Raw genomic sequence first — 19,708 nt, 5'->3', positions numbered from 1 at the left:
ACCTGAATAACTGACTGAGTTTATCTGCAGACTAGTACCTAATTGCGCAGCTAGGCTGCTCTCCTAAATTGAGTTCCCAATCTACTCGGTATTCTGCAAACTCTCCTAGGCCTGTGCACATTCTACAAGTATTTTCCTGGTTTTCCAACTTTTCCTTTTTTATAGAATAATGAAGGATCGTTATAATTTTATTGGATATTCATTTTTATGTTGGCATTCTGAGTTTTCCCTCTTCCTCTTGTTTCCAAAGCATTGGTGACATTTTCAGGAGATATTTGGGTCTGGTGTGATGTTTCAGCAAAGAGAAATGCTACACTGAACACTTTAAGTGACGTATTTAGCTAGGAGTGCTGACTGGAGGAGGGGAAAGCCATGTGTAAAGGGATGTTTTAAGAAAACAGCCTAAAATATGGTGGAGGACTAAACCAGGCTTGTGCTGCTCTTTGAGCCATTTCAAGTAACACAGTTGGGGAGTGCTATAGGGATGTGGAATAGAGGAGTTGTTAAGAGGAGCTGTTCTTGACAGTGGGAGAGGAGCTGTTCTTGACTCAGTGTGGTCTATTTTAATGCACACATTAATCTCTTAAGATGTTGGGGTGGGGTTTTTTCAAAAAAAAAAGAAAAAGAGGGCAGAGAGAAGCTGATACTGGGCTCTCTGTGGGTGTCTTGTGTAGACAGTCAGAATTCTGCTGCTTGAAACTGATGGATCTTCCAGGCAGATTTGCATTGTGGAAGTGCACGTTGTTACTCTTCAGAGACCCTTAGGTGACAGCTCTCTGTGTCTGTGTCCATGTGAAGGTTGAGAACGAGACGAACCAGCTGCAGGACGGCTCCCTGATCGACCTGTGCGGAGCGACGCTGCTGTGGCGCACGGCCGAGGGGCTCTCGCGCACGCCGACCGTCAAGCACCTGGAGGCTCTGAGGCAGGAGATCAACGCAGCCAGGCCCCAGTGCCCCGTGGGCTTCAACACCCTGGCCTTCCCCAGCATGAAGAGAAAAGATGTCGTGGACGAAAAGCAGCCGTGGGTGTACCTGAACTGCGGCCACGTGCACGGCTACCACAACTGGGGGAACAAAGAGGAGAGGGACGGCAAGGACCGCGAGTGCCCCATGTGCCGCTCCGTCGGCCCCTACGTGCCTCTGTGGCTCGGGTGTGAAGCGGGATTTTATGTGGATGCCGGACCTCCAACTCATGCATTCAGCCCGTGTGGACACGTGTGCTCAGAAAAGACAACTGCATATTGGTCCCAAATTCCTCTTCCTCACGGTACTCACACTTTTCACGCAGCCTGTCCCTTCTGTGCGCATCAGCTGGCTGGTGAGCAGGGTTACATCAGGCTCATTTTCCAAGGGCCTCTCGACTAACACAGGTGTTCCCAAGGACTGCAGTAAACTGATAAGCTAAGCGATTCTCATTTTTAAACCAACTGTTTTTCGTATTCTCTGGGCTTTGCTGGTTTGCATTAAGATGAAGAATTTTTTGGTTTTTTTGTTACAACAGCTAAATCCCTCTTTATTGAGAAAAGTCTGGAAATAGAAGAAATGGGGAGAGAAGGGGGAGACCTCCTGCTTTTTTTTAGTTAATAACTACTTCAGAAGAGGTGAAGGAAGTGTTGTAGAGTGAACTTCAATGCCTTCAGTTTAATGGTTTTTGAATCATATGCCCACAGTGTTTGAAAGGTGTTTCATTCTTTTTGTATATGGAGGGTAAATAGTTCAAAGAACATTAGTTTACAGCTTGGATGCAAACATTGTAAAATATAACATGTATATTAACTCTTTTCTATTTATCTTTATTATTGAAAATATTTAGAATGTGTAGAGAGTAGCATGGTCATAGTGTGTTACATCCAGCGATTGGATGTATAGAGTAGTTCTGGATGGAGAAGAACGTGGGATGAAAATGGTAGAAAAATCTTTTAATCTAAAATACTGAGTTCTTAGAATAGTTAAAATGCTTTTTAAACAAAGCTAATGCAAATTATGATGGCATAAAGTTGTGCTTTAACTGTGTTGAAAGGTAGCTAAGAAGGACTTCGTAAAATGTCTTTTTGGTAGGACTGTACTTAAGATCTGGTTATGAGGAGAAAATTTACCAGACTCTTTGAATATGCAACTTAGTCTAGATTAAGGATTTTTTTCTCCCTTCACGCTAACACTTCTCTTTATTTAGCATTAGTGACATTTGTGAGGATTTTTCCAATGTTAAACATGAACAGACCTGAAAGATGAGGCTTATTCTGTTCCTTGCTGTTTGGGGAGGGGGGGGTGGTGAGGGGAGAGGTGGATGCAGCTGGGCACACGTGTGGGGAGCAGTTTGTGACTTGGCCACAGTCCCAGCTTGAGAGGGTTTTGTCAGCTGGATGCTCAGCCTTCCACCTGCTAACTGGTGGTGGGGGCCTCAGGCCTGGCCTTTACCCCTCTGCCAGGTGCAGATGCTCATCTGGGCCACACGTGGAACAGAGGTGGAGCCTGGTACCCAGGGGATGTGTGCCTGTGTCCCTGCACCCTCGCACAGCTGGGCACAGCTGGCAGTCTGTTGGGAGAGCTGGGGCTGGGCTCAGACCCTCAGTGTGAGATGCTGCGGTGGGCTCTGGTTACTGGTCTCTCTCTGCTCTCCCCTTCCTCCCCCTCTGCATCCACCAGAAAAGACCAGTGCACTACATGCAGCTCTGCTGCCAGCCCACTGTGCTTCATGGCAAACACACAACCTGACCTTTTTAGGATTGATTTGAGCTTTTTCGGCCAGCTTCATACATTTTTTTTTTTAAATATGTACTGTATAATTGACAGTAACGAATTTCTGTACTTTATAGCAAAGCTTTCATTTTTCTTTTGAAGCTGTTCTAAAATTTTCTTTGTTTAAAGAGACCTGTGTTGCTTAGATGTCATGAATTACTTATTTTGACTGTCAATTATTTCTCCATTTTTAAAAAGAAATTATATATATTGTTTGGTTCACTCAGGAAATGCATGTGTCAGGAAACCTGTGCTATAAATTCAGTTAGCTGTCATGTACAAGTAACTGCTGTTACTCCCTTTTCATAGAAATATAACTGATTTTGACATTTTCCAGATTATATGCATTAAGTAATGAAATTTATGCAGCAAGAAATCCCTGTATTGTAGTTGTTCTAATCATCTTATTCAAACTATAGTATACTGTAGTTTTAATTTTTATTTGCAAATTAATTTATTTAAACTACGTGAGTAAACACTTTTCAAAAACAGAAATTCTGGGATTGTCTGTGGCTTTGTTTCCAAGAGATGGGAAAGGTGGCTGGGGATGGCCCTTCTGTTGTCACCTCAGGTGTCCCTCTGTTCTGCACATGTGGATTAAGAGCATGGAGAAGCAGGAGCTGTAAAGACTTTGGACATTTTGCCTGGTCATGGCTTCGAGTGGCTCCTTTCAGATGTGTCCTCTCAATGTGTTTTATATTCAACTCTGTGTTAAAGGTGAGATTGTTGTTTAAAAGACACAGTTAAGTTATCTCTTCCCTGAGAAAGTTACAAATACTGAAATGTAAGCAAAATATGAACTAAATGTCTGGGCTCTTTTAAAATGACAAGAGTTCTTGATTCCATCTTCCACAAAATCTAATTGACACTTCTCTGGTCCTGACCTTGTTGACTGCAGGAACATGAAAAACCAGAAAAGGACATGATGAAAGCTACACAGCAGTATGAGTAATGCAGAGCTGAACTGTGAGCACAGATGGAGCACAGGATGGTAGGAAGAATATGGACAGTGGTGTTGGAGGTCCAGCTGGAGGCTGGTGTGGAGCTAGGGGTGCAGTTGGCCACATGCACATCTGACTGCAGAGGGGCAGAAGAGAGGGTGATGCCCAACATGCAGCCCTTGTTAAGGCTCTACCCCATTTGATACATTGTGCTTACACTGTACTTCCCTAGCCCTCTCCTCACGCCCCACCCCCCCTCCCAAAAAAATACATCCCAGACAAAGGTGTCCGAGCAGAACTGGCTGTGTCTCTGGGGAGTGTTAGGCTAAGGGCGCTCTTCAGTCTGCCCCATGCTCTGCCTGTTTTGTGTACTTTTCTTGACCCAAGCTGGGCTTGTTAATCCCGTTTTTAAAAGGGCAGAACATGAGCATTCAAATGTTTGAGACAGGGAAATCCCACTGTCAAAGGCAGCATAGCAATTGTTGAGTGGTTTGAGGAGCAAGTTCCATCACCAACAGCAGCAGCTCTGACTGTGGTCCCATGTTTGACTAACAGACTTCTGTTCCTTGGTAAACAATTGCAATAGTCCTCTGTAAATGGCAAAATGAATTTCAGATTGAAAGTACTCAAACCAGGTGACTGAAGCACTTCGAATTTAAGGCCAATCCTTTTGAACAAATTTTGGGGCTGCAAGAGGTGGCACCGTGCTGGCTTTGAGACAATCACAGCTCCACTTGTGACAGCCTAAAACAGCCCCTAAGGCAGCTGCAAAGACCAGCCCCAGGTGAGACTTGTGGCCTGCTTTTAAAAGGTTTGCTCCTGGCAAGCAGCATTGGTGATGCAACCAGCAGATGGGACAGGACTGTTCCCTGGGAGACCACTGCGGGTATAAGGAACTGCTAAGGGAATGAATGTGAAAATGACGTTAAGTGTAGGTACTTCTGTAGCCTTAAAGTTCAGTGAAGCTCTGGAAATGAGCAGCCAGTGTTCTGGTTTGTGTGTGGCTGCTCTGTTCAGTGCTATGTGTAAAGCAGGTGATTTAATGAACTAATTTGCCTTTCAGCTGTAGGAAATTGCATGGATTTAACACTGGTGGAAGGCAGCAGCTGGCTAATAAAGCCCTTTGGTTTTGTTTTTTCCCCAAAGCAGAAGTGGGGCACCACAGGGTGCTGGCAGGAGGGCAGGAGCATAGACAGGGAGGTTGTTGTGGCTTTCCCTGGGGAGAACAGACTGCTCTGGTTCCTTTACTGAGTTGGCTACTGGGTTGGAGCCGTCCCACAAGTGCCTGGTGTGGCTCTGAAGTGTGTGGTGCAGGCTGGGGATGAGGCCTTCCAATCCCAGCTGTGCTGGGCTTGTTACACCTGCAGGAATGAGCCTGGTCTCCTGGAAGGTTTAGCATGAAGTCACCTCAGGAGAATCCTGTGTTGGAAGGTGCTCTGCAAGTCCCATAGTGATCCTGCCGTGGCACACTTGATCTCCTTCTGAAGTGACACTTTCCAGGCTCAATTCTAAAAATACATTTCCAGTTTTGCAATATAAATCTACCCTGATGACTACAGCTACTTGCACACTGTCTTTCAGCCTGGATTAGGCCTGGTTGCTGTTGAATTAGACCAGATTTTGTGGTCCTCATCTTGGCTCATCCCTTTCTGTAAAAACACTGGCAGAGCTCATCTATTTTTAATTGTAGCACTTGGCTTTAACATAAGGGCTGTGATCATCCTAGAAATGCAGTTTCTAAGGCTCTTTGGTGTCTGTAGCAGATCACTTGTACCCGCACTGTTGTGCATCCTGTAAAGAAGATCTGGGAAAGCATCTCTGCAGGAGCTGTGATGGTTCCTGTGACTTGGGTCAGGGACTCCTTGACAAGTATGGTCTCTGCAAGGGCAGCAGGAGTCCTGCCCCTTCCCAGGTGCTGCTTCCAGGGCAGCAGCAGGAGCTCAGGCCCCTGTTTTCTCCCAGAGAACAGCTCTACATCACTGTGCTGTTGGAGGCAGTATCCCATGGTAACGTGGCTGGTGACACAAGGCACGGCGGGGAAACACCGATGGGTGCTGCTGCAGCAGGAGCAGCCAGCTCCTTCAGCTCTGCTCGTTCTTGGTCTGGTTTGGTCCCATCTCCAGCCTGGAAGCAAAGTGGGGCAGATTTAAAGAGCAGAAAAAATGGGCTTTTATTCCCTCAAGCCTCAGGTGCCTCTGTGAGAGCAGCCATGCCAAACCCAGCCTCGGGGAGCTGCAGCAGGGCCAGTGGCCTCGGACATGCCCAAGGCTGGGATCAGTACAGCGTTAGGGAATGGCACTGTAAACCCCAGTGCCTGGATCTTTATGTTCCTGCCTTGGGCCCACCTGAGCTGCTGCTGCCCATCCTCCTCGTGCCTTCCAGCCCTGGCACTACAGCCCATTCTGCAGTCACAGTGAACAGGTGCCTGCAGAAGCAGGTCCTGTTTGCCTAGCCCAGAACAAGGCCCTGTGGGATCAGGTTAGGCATTGCCTGTGGCTGCATTCCTCGAGGCTAAGCTTGAGGGAGGATGAGTAACCAGAGGCAAAGTGCTAGCTCTGGCAGTCAGGAGCTCCCTGCCCGCTCCCTGCCACTCTTGGGTTTGCTGCTGTTGTGCCCACTCTCCATCCTTGTCCTACTGCCCCCCTTGCAGGGCTGGCAGGAGGGGATGGGAACCAGCACCAACATCACCCTTTTTTCTGGCTGTGCTGCTTGCCTGGCTCTGCTGGTGAGGACATGTTTGTGGCAGCTGCAAAGGCACCAGCAAACTCTGAGTTCTGCCAGCCCTGCTGAGGGCCCATCGCTCCAGTGCAGGGGGCTGAGATATTTCACAGGAGTACAAATGACCTCAAAATCAACTCAAGAAGGACTTTCTTGCTGCAAAGGCAACACCTCTGTACTTTGGCAGCACCTGCAATACTGTAAATGTTTTTATTTTGAGTACTTTTGCTGATTTAGTGTCACTAAACAGCTCTGAGGCAGGAGTAAATTATTAATCTGCTCTGACTTCCTTCCTCTACCTTGTCTACATCTGTAGTACGAGTTCTGTGCTGAGATTGCTACTGGAGCTCTGCTACCTTCCAGAAAAACAATAAGGGTAGAGTTCTTTGGAGTTAGAACTCATGCCAGGATGGTCTGGTTTTCCTTTCTGTAGTGGAAAGGTCTCCTGAAAAGACTTCTCCTCTTCCAGCCCTGGCATGGCACATGCTGGACTCCTGAGGATTCCCTGTGAGCACTGCACGGAGTGTGAGCGGCACAGATGAGGGAGGACATGAAAGTTCACATTGTCAGTCAGATTTGAGTGCAGTTAAATCAGTGGGAAAAGCTTCTTTATGTGTCTTTTCTTTACATGCACTCCCAAGATTAACTGTCTGCTTATATATATTATTATCTTGACCCTTATATTTGTTTCTGCCTCAAGATCCCCCTCCCAAAAAAAATTAAATCACATTCACTTTTTTCTGCAAATGTTTTATCTGAATGTTTCTCAATCGTGTTTGCTGTGATTATGCCTTTCCTTAAATGATTCTATTAAAATACGTTACTTTTAATGCATTGAACCATGTTGGCTGGACCCAGGCCCTGCAAAAAGTATTCTGAGATTGTTTTCATCATCTAGGTTTCAGCCCAGATAGCAATTCCCTTCAGTCTGTCCTGGAAAATGTTGGAAAAGAAGCTGGTCGAGGATTAGGGAAGAACAACGTCTTTCCTGGGCTCTTGGGAAACAGCTCATGAAGGTTGAGTCTTATGTTAAGCCTGTCTCTGGGCAGAAGGGATCCACTTCTTTCCCTGGATCATGCTCAGATCCCAAGCACCTCCCACTTCCCAGCTCTCTGTAAAAGAACTTTTTAATATAACCACCTTACGATTGGGATCTACCCCTGTCATTCCCTTTGGCTGGCTGCAGTTTAGGAGCTGGATGAACACGAAGCCTTTAGTGCTTCCATATCTACATCTCTCCAAAATAATATTTTTAGCTGATCCCAGAAGATTTGAAACAAAACAAATGCATGCAGCAATATTCTAAACTTGCCTGGATGCAAAGCTAAAAACTGCAGCTTGCTGTCATGTGCTGGATGAAAGGAATTGAGTCAACTCATCCTTTCCAAAAATCCAATGCTTTTTTTTTTTTTTTTGCTGTCGTGTGGGAGGAGGAGAGAATTAGTTATTCAGTGGAATGAGGACAATTAAAAGCAAATGCAGCTTCCAGCGATGCCATCATCTGTTCAGTTTGCCCTGAGCAACACGGAGGCAGCCTGGTTTTTTAATTGGCCCTTTTCCCCTCTCTGTCCTGTGCTTCCCATTGGCACAGGGGCTGGCAGTTCCCAAAGTCTCCGTAGGACTGTGATGCAGCTGTGCCCATTCTAGTTTTGCCTGGACAATCACCTGAGTTGTGACCTCAGAGGGGCTGAAAGGCTCCAAACTGCCATGGATTGAGGGGTCACAGTCTCTCGTGCCCAGTTTGCCTTTCCCTGGAGTGTTGCTCTGTAATGGTGACATGTCCATGGGTCCCACCCCAGGATGAAGCTGTGGTGTCACCTTTGACCATTGCTGGAGGATAAACATTGCCTGAGAGGGGTCATGGGCATCTGGGCCTTCCCACAGCCTGTGGTCACAGTGGCCACCTGGGCACAGCTGGGCCCGGGCTCTGCACAGCAAAGCTGTTTAAGTAGCTTGCTTCACTTCTGAAGGGGAGCTAAAGCAATCAGCAGGCCTTTAAATGCCACATAACCACTCAGGGCATGGTTGTTTAATGCTTTTTCACTTATTCCCATTAAAAGTGGATCCAGAGCAGCTTTCCTGAGGAGGCAGGAGCAGCAGTGCCAAAGACCTCAGCTCCACCGTTGCTCCAGGGGCTTTCAGTGTTACTCAGCATTTTTTGCCAGCGTCACTCGTTATCACTTGGAAATCTCACTCCACCTGTTCTGGAGCAGGAGCAGCAGAAGGTGTGTTCAGGCACCTTTGGGCAATGATGAATCATGCTCATGGCAAAGTCCTTGGCAGCTCCTGGCTGCTGCCTGCCAGGGAAAGCCGTCACTGGAGCAGGGCGAGTGCCTCCACAAAAGTGGGGCTTGCCTGGAGTCCGTGCCAGCCCTAAAGAAAAAAACCCAAACAACCCCTCTGTCCCTACACCAGTATTGCCAAATGCACATTATTTATACAGTGGAGTGTTTTTCATACCGTGGAGGCCTGGGATTAGTGTTCCTCAAAACAATATAAATGTATTTATAGCCCATGTGTGTCTGCATTTTGTTATACATTTAACTTTATAGGCTAATGGTTAATAAAGCCAGGCTCTATTTATGCTTCTGCAGCAAAAAATATGTTGAATAGTATCGTGCACGAGGCTTAGGATCTGCTGGTCCCGAACAATCTTTCAGACTGTAATTTAGGGGCTCATTCACAGAATAGAAAGATAAAAGTGGTATGTCAGAGGTTGGCTTCCCCAGGCCACAGCAAAGGAAGAGAAGAGCAGCTATGGGAGTCCCCAGGATGGGGGATATTTAACCCACCTTTGCTCTTGATACTCAAAAAACTCAGTGTATCTGGAGTTCCCCTACTATTTAAAAGGAAAAAAACCCCAAACAAACAAAAACCACCACCAGGAGTTCCCAGGTTGCATCAAACAAATTTTTCGAAAGTTTTAGATGCAAGTTTCTTTGCACCAGCTGATTAAAAAGATGTTGTTCATCATGTAACCACTGATCTATGGAAGCTCCTCTCCTTCATTCGTTTGGCCTGTGGCAGGGTCGGTTCTACCCAAACACTTCTTGCAAGTGTTCAACATGCTTAGTCTTTCCAAATCTGCAGTAATGGAGACTCCAATGGAGACTGGTCCATGGTTCACCTATAGAACTCAGAAACTCTTATCTACTATAAAACTGTAGAATTCATAAACTTGTATCCACTAAAGTAAACTGAAGAGCAAGTTGGGACCAAATACCTATCTACTGTTTGGGGTTTGCTTTCTTAAAGAAAAAGAAACAACTCAAAGCGAAAGCTTTAGTATTCCAGGCGCTTCTGCAGAGTTTGGGAATAAAGGAAAAACACAGCTTCCTGCAAAAGGTATTGATCGGCACCTTCCCCTGTGTGACACTGAATGAACTTGTCCAACAAATAGAGCTGGAAGGGAAAAAAAAAAAAGGAGGAAAGGTGCCTTCCAAGCCCTAAACCTCTGATATTCATTTTATTAAAATTTAATGAGGAGCTATTAATAATGAATGCAGCCAGGAAGGTGGGAGAACGGCAGTGGAATGGCCTCGAGATTCCTCGTTAGCCAGATTTCTCTACAGAGCTGGGAAAGAAGAGGGCAGCTTTCAAAGGACGAGAAGGCTCCTGTGAGGGACAGCTGGAAGCAGCAGGCTGCAGCAGGCTCTGTGGGCTGTGTAGATTGGTAGAAGAGTATTTTAAGTGTTTTTTTCATTATAAGCTGAACTGGGGGTGAGTTGTATGCATGTCCCATAAGGAAAAGATGCTCTTGAATTCCAAGACCTTGAGTATAGCAAAGGGAATTGGGGCCATTTCCTCAACGACGGTGATTTCCTGTGTGAAGTTAACTCTGTCTCCCTGTGTCTCCCATCCCACGTGGTATTACCTGCACAGAAATCCAGTCTCCTAGCTCTTCAGACAGATGTTGGGAGCTGATGTTCCCATGGCAGTGGTTGATGGGACACAGAGCTGGGGATGTGATAGATGGTACACCTTGAGCATAAATAACTCCATTGTCTGTTCACCTCACAGCAATGCTGTCTGGACCATTTCCTTTGGTGGCTGTATCACCCAGCATGATTCAAGGGGAGATGCAGCACATCCATGCCTTTCCTTTCCCAGCTGCCGGGCCAGCTGCCTTATCAAAGAGAGGAATGGAGTTGATTAGACGCAGCCTGGGGTTTTTTAAGCCCCTAGCAGTTGCTTTAAGGCTTATGTGGCTCTTTAAGATCAATTAATGCTGTATTTGGATGTCCCCCTAAATATTGCTAATAGGTTTTTTGGTGCTGTGGGACCTCTTCTGTTTCCTGGAATTTATAATAGTGTCATTCATTTGACAACCATTTGATTTGTTTCTTGAAGGCTCCAGAGTAAATTTTACTTGGCCCTGCTGAGTCTGGATTCCTCTCAGCTCTCTTAGCTGTTGTTTAAGCTCTTCTCTTCCTCATCTGGCCTGTATTTCCTGTCTCTGGTTCTTACTATGAAGCGTGTTAATAAGCATCTGGATGCCATTAACATGTTTTGTGAGAACAGAAGCAGGATAAAAAGTAGAAATTGAAAGCAGAGCCTGTGTAGAAGTAAATCTGTGTTCTTTTGTGTTTCCATCAGGAGCAATCTCACAGAAGAAGACATCTTTGCATCTTTCTCATGATTGTGAAACAGACCCCTAGGCCTGACTAATACCACTCAGGTAGGTATAAAAACACAATTTGGACAAGGGAGTTGCTATGTGGCAATAAGAAATGCTTCCAAGGATCCAGGAGGTATTAGAAAGAGCTTGGCTGTGGTCATCTCAAAAACCCCTGTCCCAGTAAGCATTCCTCTTCTGGAACAAAAAGGGGCAGGACAGAGGAGTGCTGATCACTTTTCTCCTTACTTTTCAGGGCTGGGTGAATCCACAGAGCATATCTGAGTCTCTTTTGAAGAGTCACCAGCAGATGAAGTAATTTGAGGCCTCACCCACACCACAGTTTATTCAGCCAGCTGCGTAGGTCTCTTAACAGAGGTGCTTTTTAATACAGCATGTCAAGCACTGAGAAATGTGACTTTGATTTTGACACACTCCCCACCGAGTATGATGTGTTTTCTGTTATGCGTTGTTGTCAAGGTGAAGAAATGAATTAGCGTGGATTTTTAATTGCTTCAGTGTCAAACTCTGATATAAGCTGGAAGGGAAACTGTGGCACTGTAGGTGGTTGCAGCCACCCTGATCCCTGAAGAGCCAACAGACACCAAGCTGTGGTGGTCAGGCCCCGAAGTTTAATGCCTCACTCTGTAGTTAGGGTGAAAGCCCATAACCCCCCAGTTCTGCAGTTTACATATTTTGTATGATCGGTTCGTGTTTTCCCCTCCCTGTTTTATGTATAAGTTTGTTAATATTCATTTCCCCTAAGTTAATATGTATTAATTCTAGAAAGTTCTGTTGTACTCGACAGTACATTGGTTCCTCGGCTAAGTCCCTCGTATGTGTTACTCCCGCTGATTCCCTTACCCTCAACCCCGCCTCCTGCCAAGTATCCCATTGGCTGTATCCCTTATCCCCGCCTTTCCTATCCCCACTATAAAATCCCTGGACACCCTTATCTCCTTGGCTCTTTGTCTCCTCTTCGCGTCTGTTTTCTTTAGGAAGCCTTCTGCATGGAGCTTACACGGGGAGTTCCCCCCTCTCTCTCCCTTCTTTGCCTCTGCCTGCGTCCTTCAGACCCTGTTCAGGGAGGGCTCCCTCGGGTGGGGAGCGCACCCCGGCTGCCTGCGCTTGTGTGTGTGTCTGCGCCGCCCTAGTGCAGTCGGGTTGCGGCTGCACCTCCGGGCTCTCTTGGAGCCGGCAGCTAAACCTGACAGGAAACACCGTCCTAGGTGAATAAAGAGGTGGTGCAAGAGCTGATCACCCTCTGGTGAGAAGCCAAGCTCTCCAAATGCAAGGTGATGATAGTGTTCTATTTCTAGCTGCATTGAATCAGTTGCTGGGTTCCTACAGAGGCTTCTGCTGGCCGCTAGACACCAGGGGACAAGAAAAGACACGATTGTCTGAAATCCAGGTACTCCTCATTTCTGGAAGTCTGGGGAAAGGCTGCCATCTGCTGTATTGCAAAGCGGTTGCTGGAAATACATCTGACTTAAATGCCATCAGTCGCGTTGAAGCTGAGATGAGCTCAGGGTAGGAGCAAAGTAAAACAAGCGAAGACAAACTGCACTTAAAGACGTGGTGATGCTTTTCACAGAGATCCCTCTCCTAATGACGGCTGTTACCGAGCATGCCCTTACAGGAAAAAAGTCTTCCCACCTGCTTTAAACCCTGGGATTTTCTGTCAAGGTCAAAGACAGGACTGAGGCACCGTTCAGAAAGCTGCTGGCTGGGCCAGCCTGCAGTGAGGGTGCTGCTTCCTCAATTTAATCTAGGCACCCACATCATTCCACAGTCTTTCAGTCACAGAATTTTAAAATGTGTGGTTTTCCTCTCAGAACTATGTGTGTGATACCTACACAGGCAACAAGTGAACTTGGCTGTGCCCTCTACCCACAGATCTTGCAACATAGAGCAGAGCAAAGTCTAAAAACATCTGTAACTCAGGGCCTTTACCTCTGATCTTTAAAATAAAACTTGTACTGAACCCTGTGGTATCTAGAATCAAATTCTTCTCTTTAAAAGCCACTAAGATGCCAGCCCTGCTCCCTCGGTACCAGCTTGGTCTGCTTTTTCTGCACTTTTTTCTTTTTTTTTTCCAACCATCACTTTGAAACTGCACATTCTGACTCACAAGTAATCTCAGAAACAAGAGCTTTCTGCTTGCCTGAGGTGCTGCTTGGACCAGACTGTTTCCCATTACACTTTCCTGAAAGCATCCCACCAGAATCCCTCCTTTTTGTAATGCTGGAGTGGCCGTGGCTGGATTCAAAGGGAGCACTGCACATAACAAAACTAGCCTGGAAAGCTGATGTAAAGAAAGCCAGAGTCCCTGATGACTCAGGTATTAATGTACTCCATCAGAATAAACTGCTATCTGATAACATGGGCTCACTCCAGATACAGAAGAAAGAGCTTTTAATTTTTTGCAGCCTCTGCTGGAGACCGAGAGAACCAAGAACTGTGTGAAATGCAGCCACATCTATGGCATGTCTAAGGTGCTGAGGAATGACTTGGAGCCAGGAGGAGCTCTGCTACCCTTGCAGACATGGAGGAATATGTGCCAGGGCATTCAGGAGCAACAGGAGAGACTTGGCATCCCAGTTTTATGGGCTGTCCTTATGTTATGGCAGTGTCTTGAAGGAGTCTGTTAAGAAACTGTCCTAGAAAGAGCCATGTCAGGTGGTGGCCCTTGAGGTGGGCCAGTCATGTCTTCTCTACATAGGTCGGAGCCCGAGGACTGCCAGTTAGTATTTGGTTGACATGATAAAAATAATCTTCAAAATTGTCATCTGTGTTAATCTGGAGAGCCAGTAAAACTGCCAGCCCATTCTGCATGTTCCTAAGCTCCTGTCTTGAACGGTTCCTCGTGGCACTGAGCACCATGCTCCACTTAAACAAGGCCTGGAAGTATGTTCCCTGCTACTGGCATGAAATATTCAGTCTTAATATCCCTTCACATTACTTAAGACAAGAAGAGTAGAAACTATCCATCTGCCTTCTCTGCAGTGTTCATTACTTTACATATTTCTTTTATATCCCTTGCTTCCTCCAAGGAGAGCTTTTCCTCGAAGTTTGGTTGTTCCTATCATTGTTTAATGCTACTCTTTTAGAGACAAGATTATCCACTACACTCAGGGTTCCTGGGGGACCTGCCCCTCTAATTACATCTAATCACTATTTTCCCTCACATTCCCTACGGATTGCAGTACCATCTTTGGTTTTTTACAAGCCGAGCAAAGGTTTTCTGTGGAAAACTGAAAGCCAGTGGTACCAGGATCCTGTAAGCAAGGACCTTCTAAAATACTGCAACATCCCAAGAAAGAAGCCCAGATATTCCTAGAGATGACTCAGCTTTTACAATAGTTGGCTGCTAGTTCTGCCACTGAGCAGTAATAAGCATTTCCTTATTTTTTTTTGTCTCTTGTATCTGGGAAAACATTGAGCTTCTTTGTTCTTTTTACTGTTTATTTTCTACAGCACAAAACTCACTGTTTCCCATTTCTTTTCCAGGAAGACTCCACAGAAGACTCCTGAGCTGGCCTGAATGTAGGAAAAAACCCTGTCATATTTCTCTTGTTTTGTAGGAATGCCAATTTAACTCACATAGATGAAAAAGTAGCAGTAGAAAGAGTTTCCTGGCTAAAGCTACTTGGGGTTGGAGTTTTTCCCTGGGAGAGCCTTTGTGGGACTCTGTCCTGTGTGCCCAGGGTAAGGGTGTTTGTTGGGCTGAGTCACGCTACCCTGCAGAGCTGACGTGGCCCTTGGCAATCAGTAGGAAGCACAGATAACTGAAATGCTCCCATAAAAGCAGACTTTATGGACATAAGCTGTACTTGAGGAGGTAGAGAGACAACAGATCGAGTGAACTATGGTTGACTGACTCACAGTTTCCTCACCTCATCAGCTCTGCTGGTGAAGCGACGGCTGTTCTTACCCACAGAGCACGTTCAGGCTGAGAATAGCATGGCTCACAAGCCCAGCCATGCCTCGTGCCTTAGGGAGCTTTGTTGTGCTTTAAACCAGCCTTTCTTCTCAAAGTCTCCAGAAATCACCCACCAAGTCTCCTACGGTCTGGAGGAGAGGAGGTTTCTCAGGCTGGACTGGTGTTGTCACTGCCACCACAGGGTTTAGCAGAAAGGTGACAGAAAAGCAAGCAGCAGGAGGCAGCCCCATGGCTGTCAGCCTTTCCTTCTGATCCACAAAGATGATGCAGCTCTAGTTTATTTTTCCCAAGGGGAACAGAGGGCTTTGCTGTTAATACAAAACACAGCAGAAGAGTAACAACATTTAGCTCAGAGAAAACGTCAATGAAGCATAAGGTAGAAAATCAAACAGTTTGTTACTTTCCCTGTGTGAGCAGATAACAAGACTCTTTTCATTGCAACTGGAAAACATTAAAGGTCATGGGAGGGTGCTCAAATGTCACTTTGGGGTATGGTTTTTCCCTGCATCTCTGACACAATTAATCACTGGCTTTGAAAGTACCTCTCTGGTGCAAGAGAAACACAGACCTGAGGTTTTCAGTTAGATCAGGGCTTCCTGGGCAAATGTCAACTGAGGGGTGATCCAGCTGTATGTAAAGGTCATTTCATGCTAAGCAACTGATGCAAAAATTCTTCTTAAGGCTGCTCTGAGCAATTCAGAAATGAACCTGGCAGGATAGCTCCTTGACTCAGTGAAGACACTGCAAGAACACTGTTGTGAACCTCAGCAGCTGAGCACTGAGGTCAGTCCTGCACAGCCAGACTTGGCTCTGGCTCAGTTTGCTGACCAGGACTGGACACATTTCAGCAGTGAGTGGACCAACCCATGATTCATACACGGGAGACATGGAAAATTGTATCCATGCTGCAGGACTCACCTTCAGCCTCAGGCTGACCCAGAGGGCTAGAAAGGGGAAAATTGGTTTACCACTAAGCCTGTGGGAAGGGCTTTCCCCTCAAAACCAGTGTCTGTAGTTAATCACACACAGCTGCTTCGCTGCTGGGGATTCCCTTTCCTTTTGCCTCTCCCCTCCCATCTGTCTCTTTGCTAGTGGAAAGTGGTTTTGTAGATACTCTCAGGTCCAATTCCAGAAGGTCAGACTACTGAAAGCAAACAGGGAACTCCGTCTGGACAAATCCAAACTTTCCAACTTACTTGTGAGTGGTTGAAGGAGCCATGGAGATACCCCCAAGCAGCTGTCAGGAATGCCATCCTCAACCCACACAGCCGAGGACTTTTGTCTGGGTCAACAGCAAGTAATATAAAGCAGAACCCCTGAGGAGGACAGGACTAACATCACCTCCCTCCTACAGCCTCTCCAACTTCCTTACCTTTATCCACATGACTGAATTCTGCAAACTCAGTCCTTCTGCAGTCTGGATCAATACACAGCAATCAGTTTTACATTATGTCCATGATCTCTTTGCTCACTTTATTGCTGTTGTGTCATATTTTAGAGACAGACTGTCTCCAACTAATGTGATCCCCAAGGGGAAAAAAAACCAGAAAAAACCCCAAACCACCATGTTTTGCCCATGAGGAGTGTGTCAAATGTATGTCTGCAGTCTGAGCAGAGAGGAGGCTGTAAGGCACAAAGAGATTTCTGCCAGGTAGTGGAAAATATGCTATAAAAATATTGTGAGTCACGTTTACAGGTTGCTGGAGGGAAAACCCCATTGGCTTCCTAACAAGCACTTAATATTTAACATAGTTGTGGTTTTTGACTGCTTTTGTTGTTCCAGCTTCCAATGAAGTCTGTTTGAGCTGTGCCGAGCCAATACTAACTCCAGAAAGGCAAGGATGGGATTTTCAAGTATGAGAAGGTACATCTTTATTTTCTAAAGCATGGCTATGGAAGGTATAATGGATGACCACTGACACCGAAGTCCACAGTTATGAAGTAATAGTAATATTAAACTAGTCTTTCTTTCCGGTGGTATCACATTTTCTGCTCTTTAAACTCATCTTTTCAAAGGGTGAACACTGGTCACGTCAGACACGTCTCTCAAGGAAGTCATCAAGGCGTCCCTGATCCTGGTGATATTTGCTTAGCATTTATTGGCTGAGTCTACAAAACAAATTGTACTGAACAAACCTCTGCCAACCTTGACCACCAAGGAGCAAAACATCTTCAGCCCAGTCTGTCCGGGGCCAGCACCAGACACAAACACGAATTAGTGAGCTGCAAGCCCAGGCGTGAACCCGTGTAACCCATGGACTTCCACACTGGTGCGTTCACACAGCCCACAGCCACATGCTTCTCTTATTAAATACAGCCGGAACTGCTGCTATTCATTAATCCGAGTTTCCCTGTGTTTTGTTGACTGCCACAGGGCTACGGCCGAGGATTTAAGCGTGTTCGAGGCACCATCAGGCGTGAAGCTGCTATCGCCTCACTGCGATCTAAACCTGTATTTCAGCATCTTCTGTAGCCTGACGGAGAATTACAGCCTAAAACATAAATCTGAGTAAAACCGGCTGCGGAGCACCCGCGGGGAGTTTGGTGACGAGGCCTCTCAAATGCCGGCCCGGGACGCGGGCACTGCGGGTCCCCGCGCTCCAGAACCGCAGCCCCGGCGGCGGCGCGGCCCCTTCCGCCGGCCTTGGCCGCGGCTCCTCCCCCGGGCGGCGGCAGAGGCGGGGCCTGGTTCCTCCCGCCGCCGCCCGGGCCCTTCCTGCGCCGCCCTGCGCGGGGGCACCGACGTGTCGCGGCGGAGGAGCCGCGCTAGGCCGCGCATCCCGCCCGGCGCCGCAGGTACAGCGCGGGGGGCCCGCCCGCCGCCGGCCCCGCCGCCGCCCGCCCCCGCCCGCCGCCGGGGCTCCCCCGGGGAGCGGCCGGGAAAGTTTAATTTCCCCGGGCGCCCTTTGTGTGGGCGGCCCGGGCGGCCTGGGCCGGGCGGCGGAGCGGAGGGACGCGAGGGGAGGTGGGCGGGGGGGGCTGCCCGCGGCCCGCTTTCCCTCCTTTCCTGCAAATCCCCGTTCTGAATTTCCATGGTAACCCCCCGGTGGGCAGCGGGCGGTGCCCGGCGGGAGGTGCGGGGAGGGTGCGGAGGTGTTGGCGTGAGGCCGGGCCTCCCTCATGCGGTCACTGTCCCGCAGGTCCCCGGTAGCATTCCCGACGATGCCACGGGGAGAGATATGACGACGGCCTCCGGGAGATACTCCTGGCGTGTTCTCCATAAGGTATGGCCGGCGCGGGAGCTAACGTTTAGAGCAAGTATTTGGTGTTTTCCTCTGGCGCATGGCAGCCAGGATGGACTGGGATGTGGAGCGCTAAAGGGCTTGCTGGTTCCATAAGCCATTTGGGAATGCGATGGTTCCTGGGTTTGTAGATGATCCTAAAATTGAGTGATGGGAAAATTAACTTCTTGCATTTCCTTACTGTAATTTTTCAAAGACGGTATGTGATGTTGAGATATACATGCATGTGCATGTAAGATACCAACCTTCTACACTCCCAACAGAAACTCCCCCCTGACTGTCCAGTTTGGGCCTTAGTATGTTGCGGATTATCTTTTTCTTCTCTGTTTTTCTTATATTTTCTAAATGCTTAGGATTGCTTTTACAGGACATAGAGTTATCACAATCAAGTGTAAAAAAGTATAAAATGCCTGTTTTAAAGTGCATCAGAGTGATTACTGGGCTACAGATCTGCATGTATTTATTCTTTTGAGTTTCTAGCATAGGTGGTGTATTGACTTCACTGTCTTACCTGTACTGATGAAGTCCCGAATGAGAAGTGCAATGGACTTGTGGAGCTGTTGCTGTGCAACCCTGTGAGAAATTGCTGTCTTACTGAAAAACCCAACTGCAGTATGTTAATTATTGTAGTGGCTGCAGTAATTACTGTTTTGGGCTGAGAGTCAGTGCGACTCTGACTAACTGTAGTACAGACAAAACGTCTTGAAGTCCTTGGTGCTTCCGTTGGGTAGGAAAACAGTGCCTAAAATGGATTAATTGACAGGAGATCTATGGCTCTTCATGCACAAGTCACTGTACATCACCTGGGCAGCCTCACCAGTGAGGCCAGAAGTTTGCACAGCGAGAAGCATCTCTACCTCTCCCATCTGATTTGCTGGTAACAGGATCTGTCCCGAGTGTCCCTCTGTCTTCAGCACCATCTTTCTCTGTAGTGGGAGTCTGGCATGTGTGTAGGAATCTTGCCTTGTTGACAAGCACAAACTTCACGGGAGGAGAAGGAGATGTACATTTCCAAGGTTGAACGGGGATATTGTTTGCCTGGAAAATGTCAGGAGCCATTAGAAAGAGTGGAGAAAGCAGACTGCAGGCTTCTCTTTGGCAGTTTGAGCAGGAAGAGGTTGGGAAATGGAATCATGTAGGTATCGTTTCTTCTTTTGGGGCAGCAACTCTGTGAAGAAGCCACTTCTGCTTTCCTTCTCCAGAGTTTGGGGAAAATAAGGATCTCTGAGTCTCAAGAAGAGAGAAGGGCCATGAACATCATATTATCCTTCCAGCTGGGAGGCTCACAATTTTCTTTTGGTTTCTTTTTTTTTCTTCACACTTTGTTTATTTATTGTCTTGTTTTATGAATGGAGCGGGAAGAGTGAGCGGGTGAGCACGATTGTGGATGTCCTATGTACGTAGTTCTGGGGCTTCATATGATTAAGTCCAAATCATATTTACCAGCAAATCTAGGCTTTGTCTTCTTATTTTTAACTTTTTGCACCCACCTCACCTAGATTTAAAGAAA

General features: G+C 47.0%; 2 protein-coding genes and 1 long non-coding RNA gene across 7 annotated transcripts in view; all 3 read left to right on the top strand.

Annotated features, from left to right (window-relative positions):
* The window catches only part of PELI1 (pellino E3 ubiquitin protein ligase 1), a 44,248-nt gene extending 40,601 nt beyond the window's left edge, over positions 1–3,647 (top strand). For all 3 annotated transcript variants that reach the window (XM_032103540.1, XM_032103541.1, XM_032103542.1), the window contains one exon: positions 799–3,647. In XM_032103540.1, coding sequence (XP_031959431.1) covers positions 799–1,365 — 567 coding nt within the window. In that variant the 3' untranslated portion in view covers positions 1,366–3,647. The remainder of the gene's footprint in view (positions 1–798) is intronic.
* A 6,365-nt stretch (positions 3,648–10,012) lies between these two features.
* Positions 10,013–17,335, top strand: LOC116441520. Its single transcript, XR_004239105.1, has 3 exons — positions 10,013–11,076; positions 11,270–16,820; positions 16,973–17,335. It is a non-coding gene; the product is annotated as an uncharacterized LOC116441520 (long non-coding RNA).
* A 306-nt stretch (positions 17,336–17,641) lies between these two features.
* The window catches only part of VPS54 (VPS54 subunit of GARP complex), a 47,549-nt gene continuing 45,482 nt past the window's right edge, over positions 17,642–19,708 (top strand). For 2 of the 3 annotated variants that reach the window (XM_032103535.1, XM_032103534.1), the window contains exons 1-2: positions 17,642–17,752; positions 18,097–18,180. The gene's annotated coding sequence lies outside the window, so the exon portion shown is untranslated. The remainder of the gene's footprint in view (positions 17,753–18,096; positions 18,181–19,708) is intronic. The other variant, XM_032103533.1, reaches the window with a different exon arrangement.

Source organism: Corvus moneduloides, chromosome 3 (genome assembly GCF_009650955.1).
Source record: "Corvus moneduloides isolate bCorMon1 chromosome 3, bCorMon1.pri, whole genome shotgun sequence".
Lineage (NCBI taxonomy): Eukaryota > Metazoa > Chordata > Aves > Passeriformes > Corvidae > Corvus > Corvus moneduloides.
This window is presented reverse-complemented; position numbering and strand designations above follow the sequence as displayed.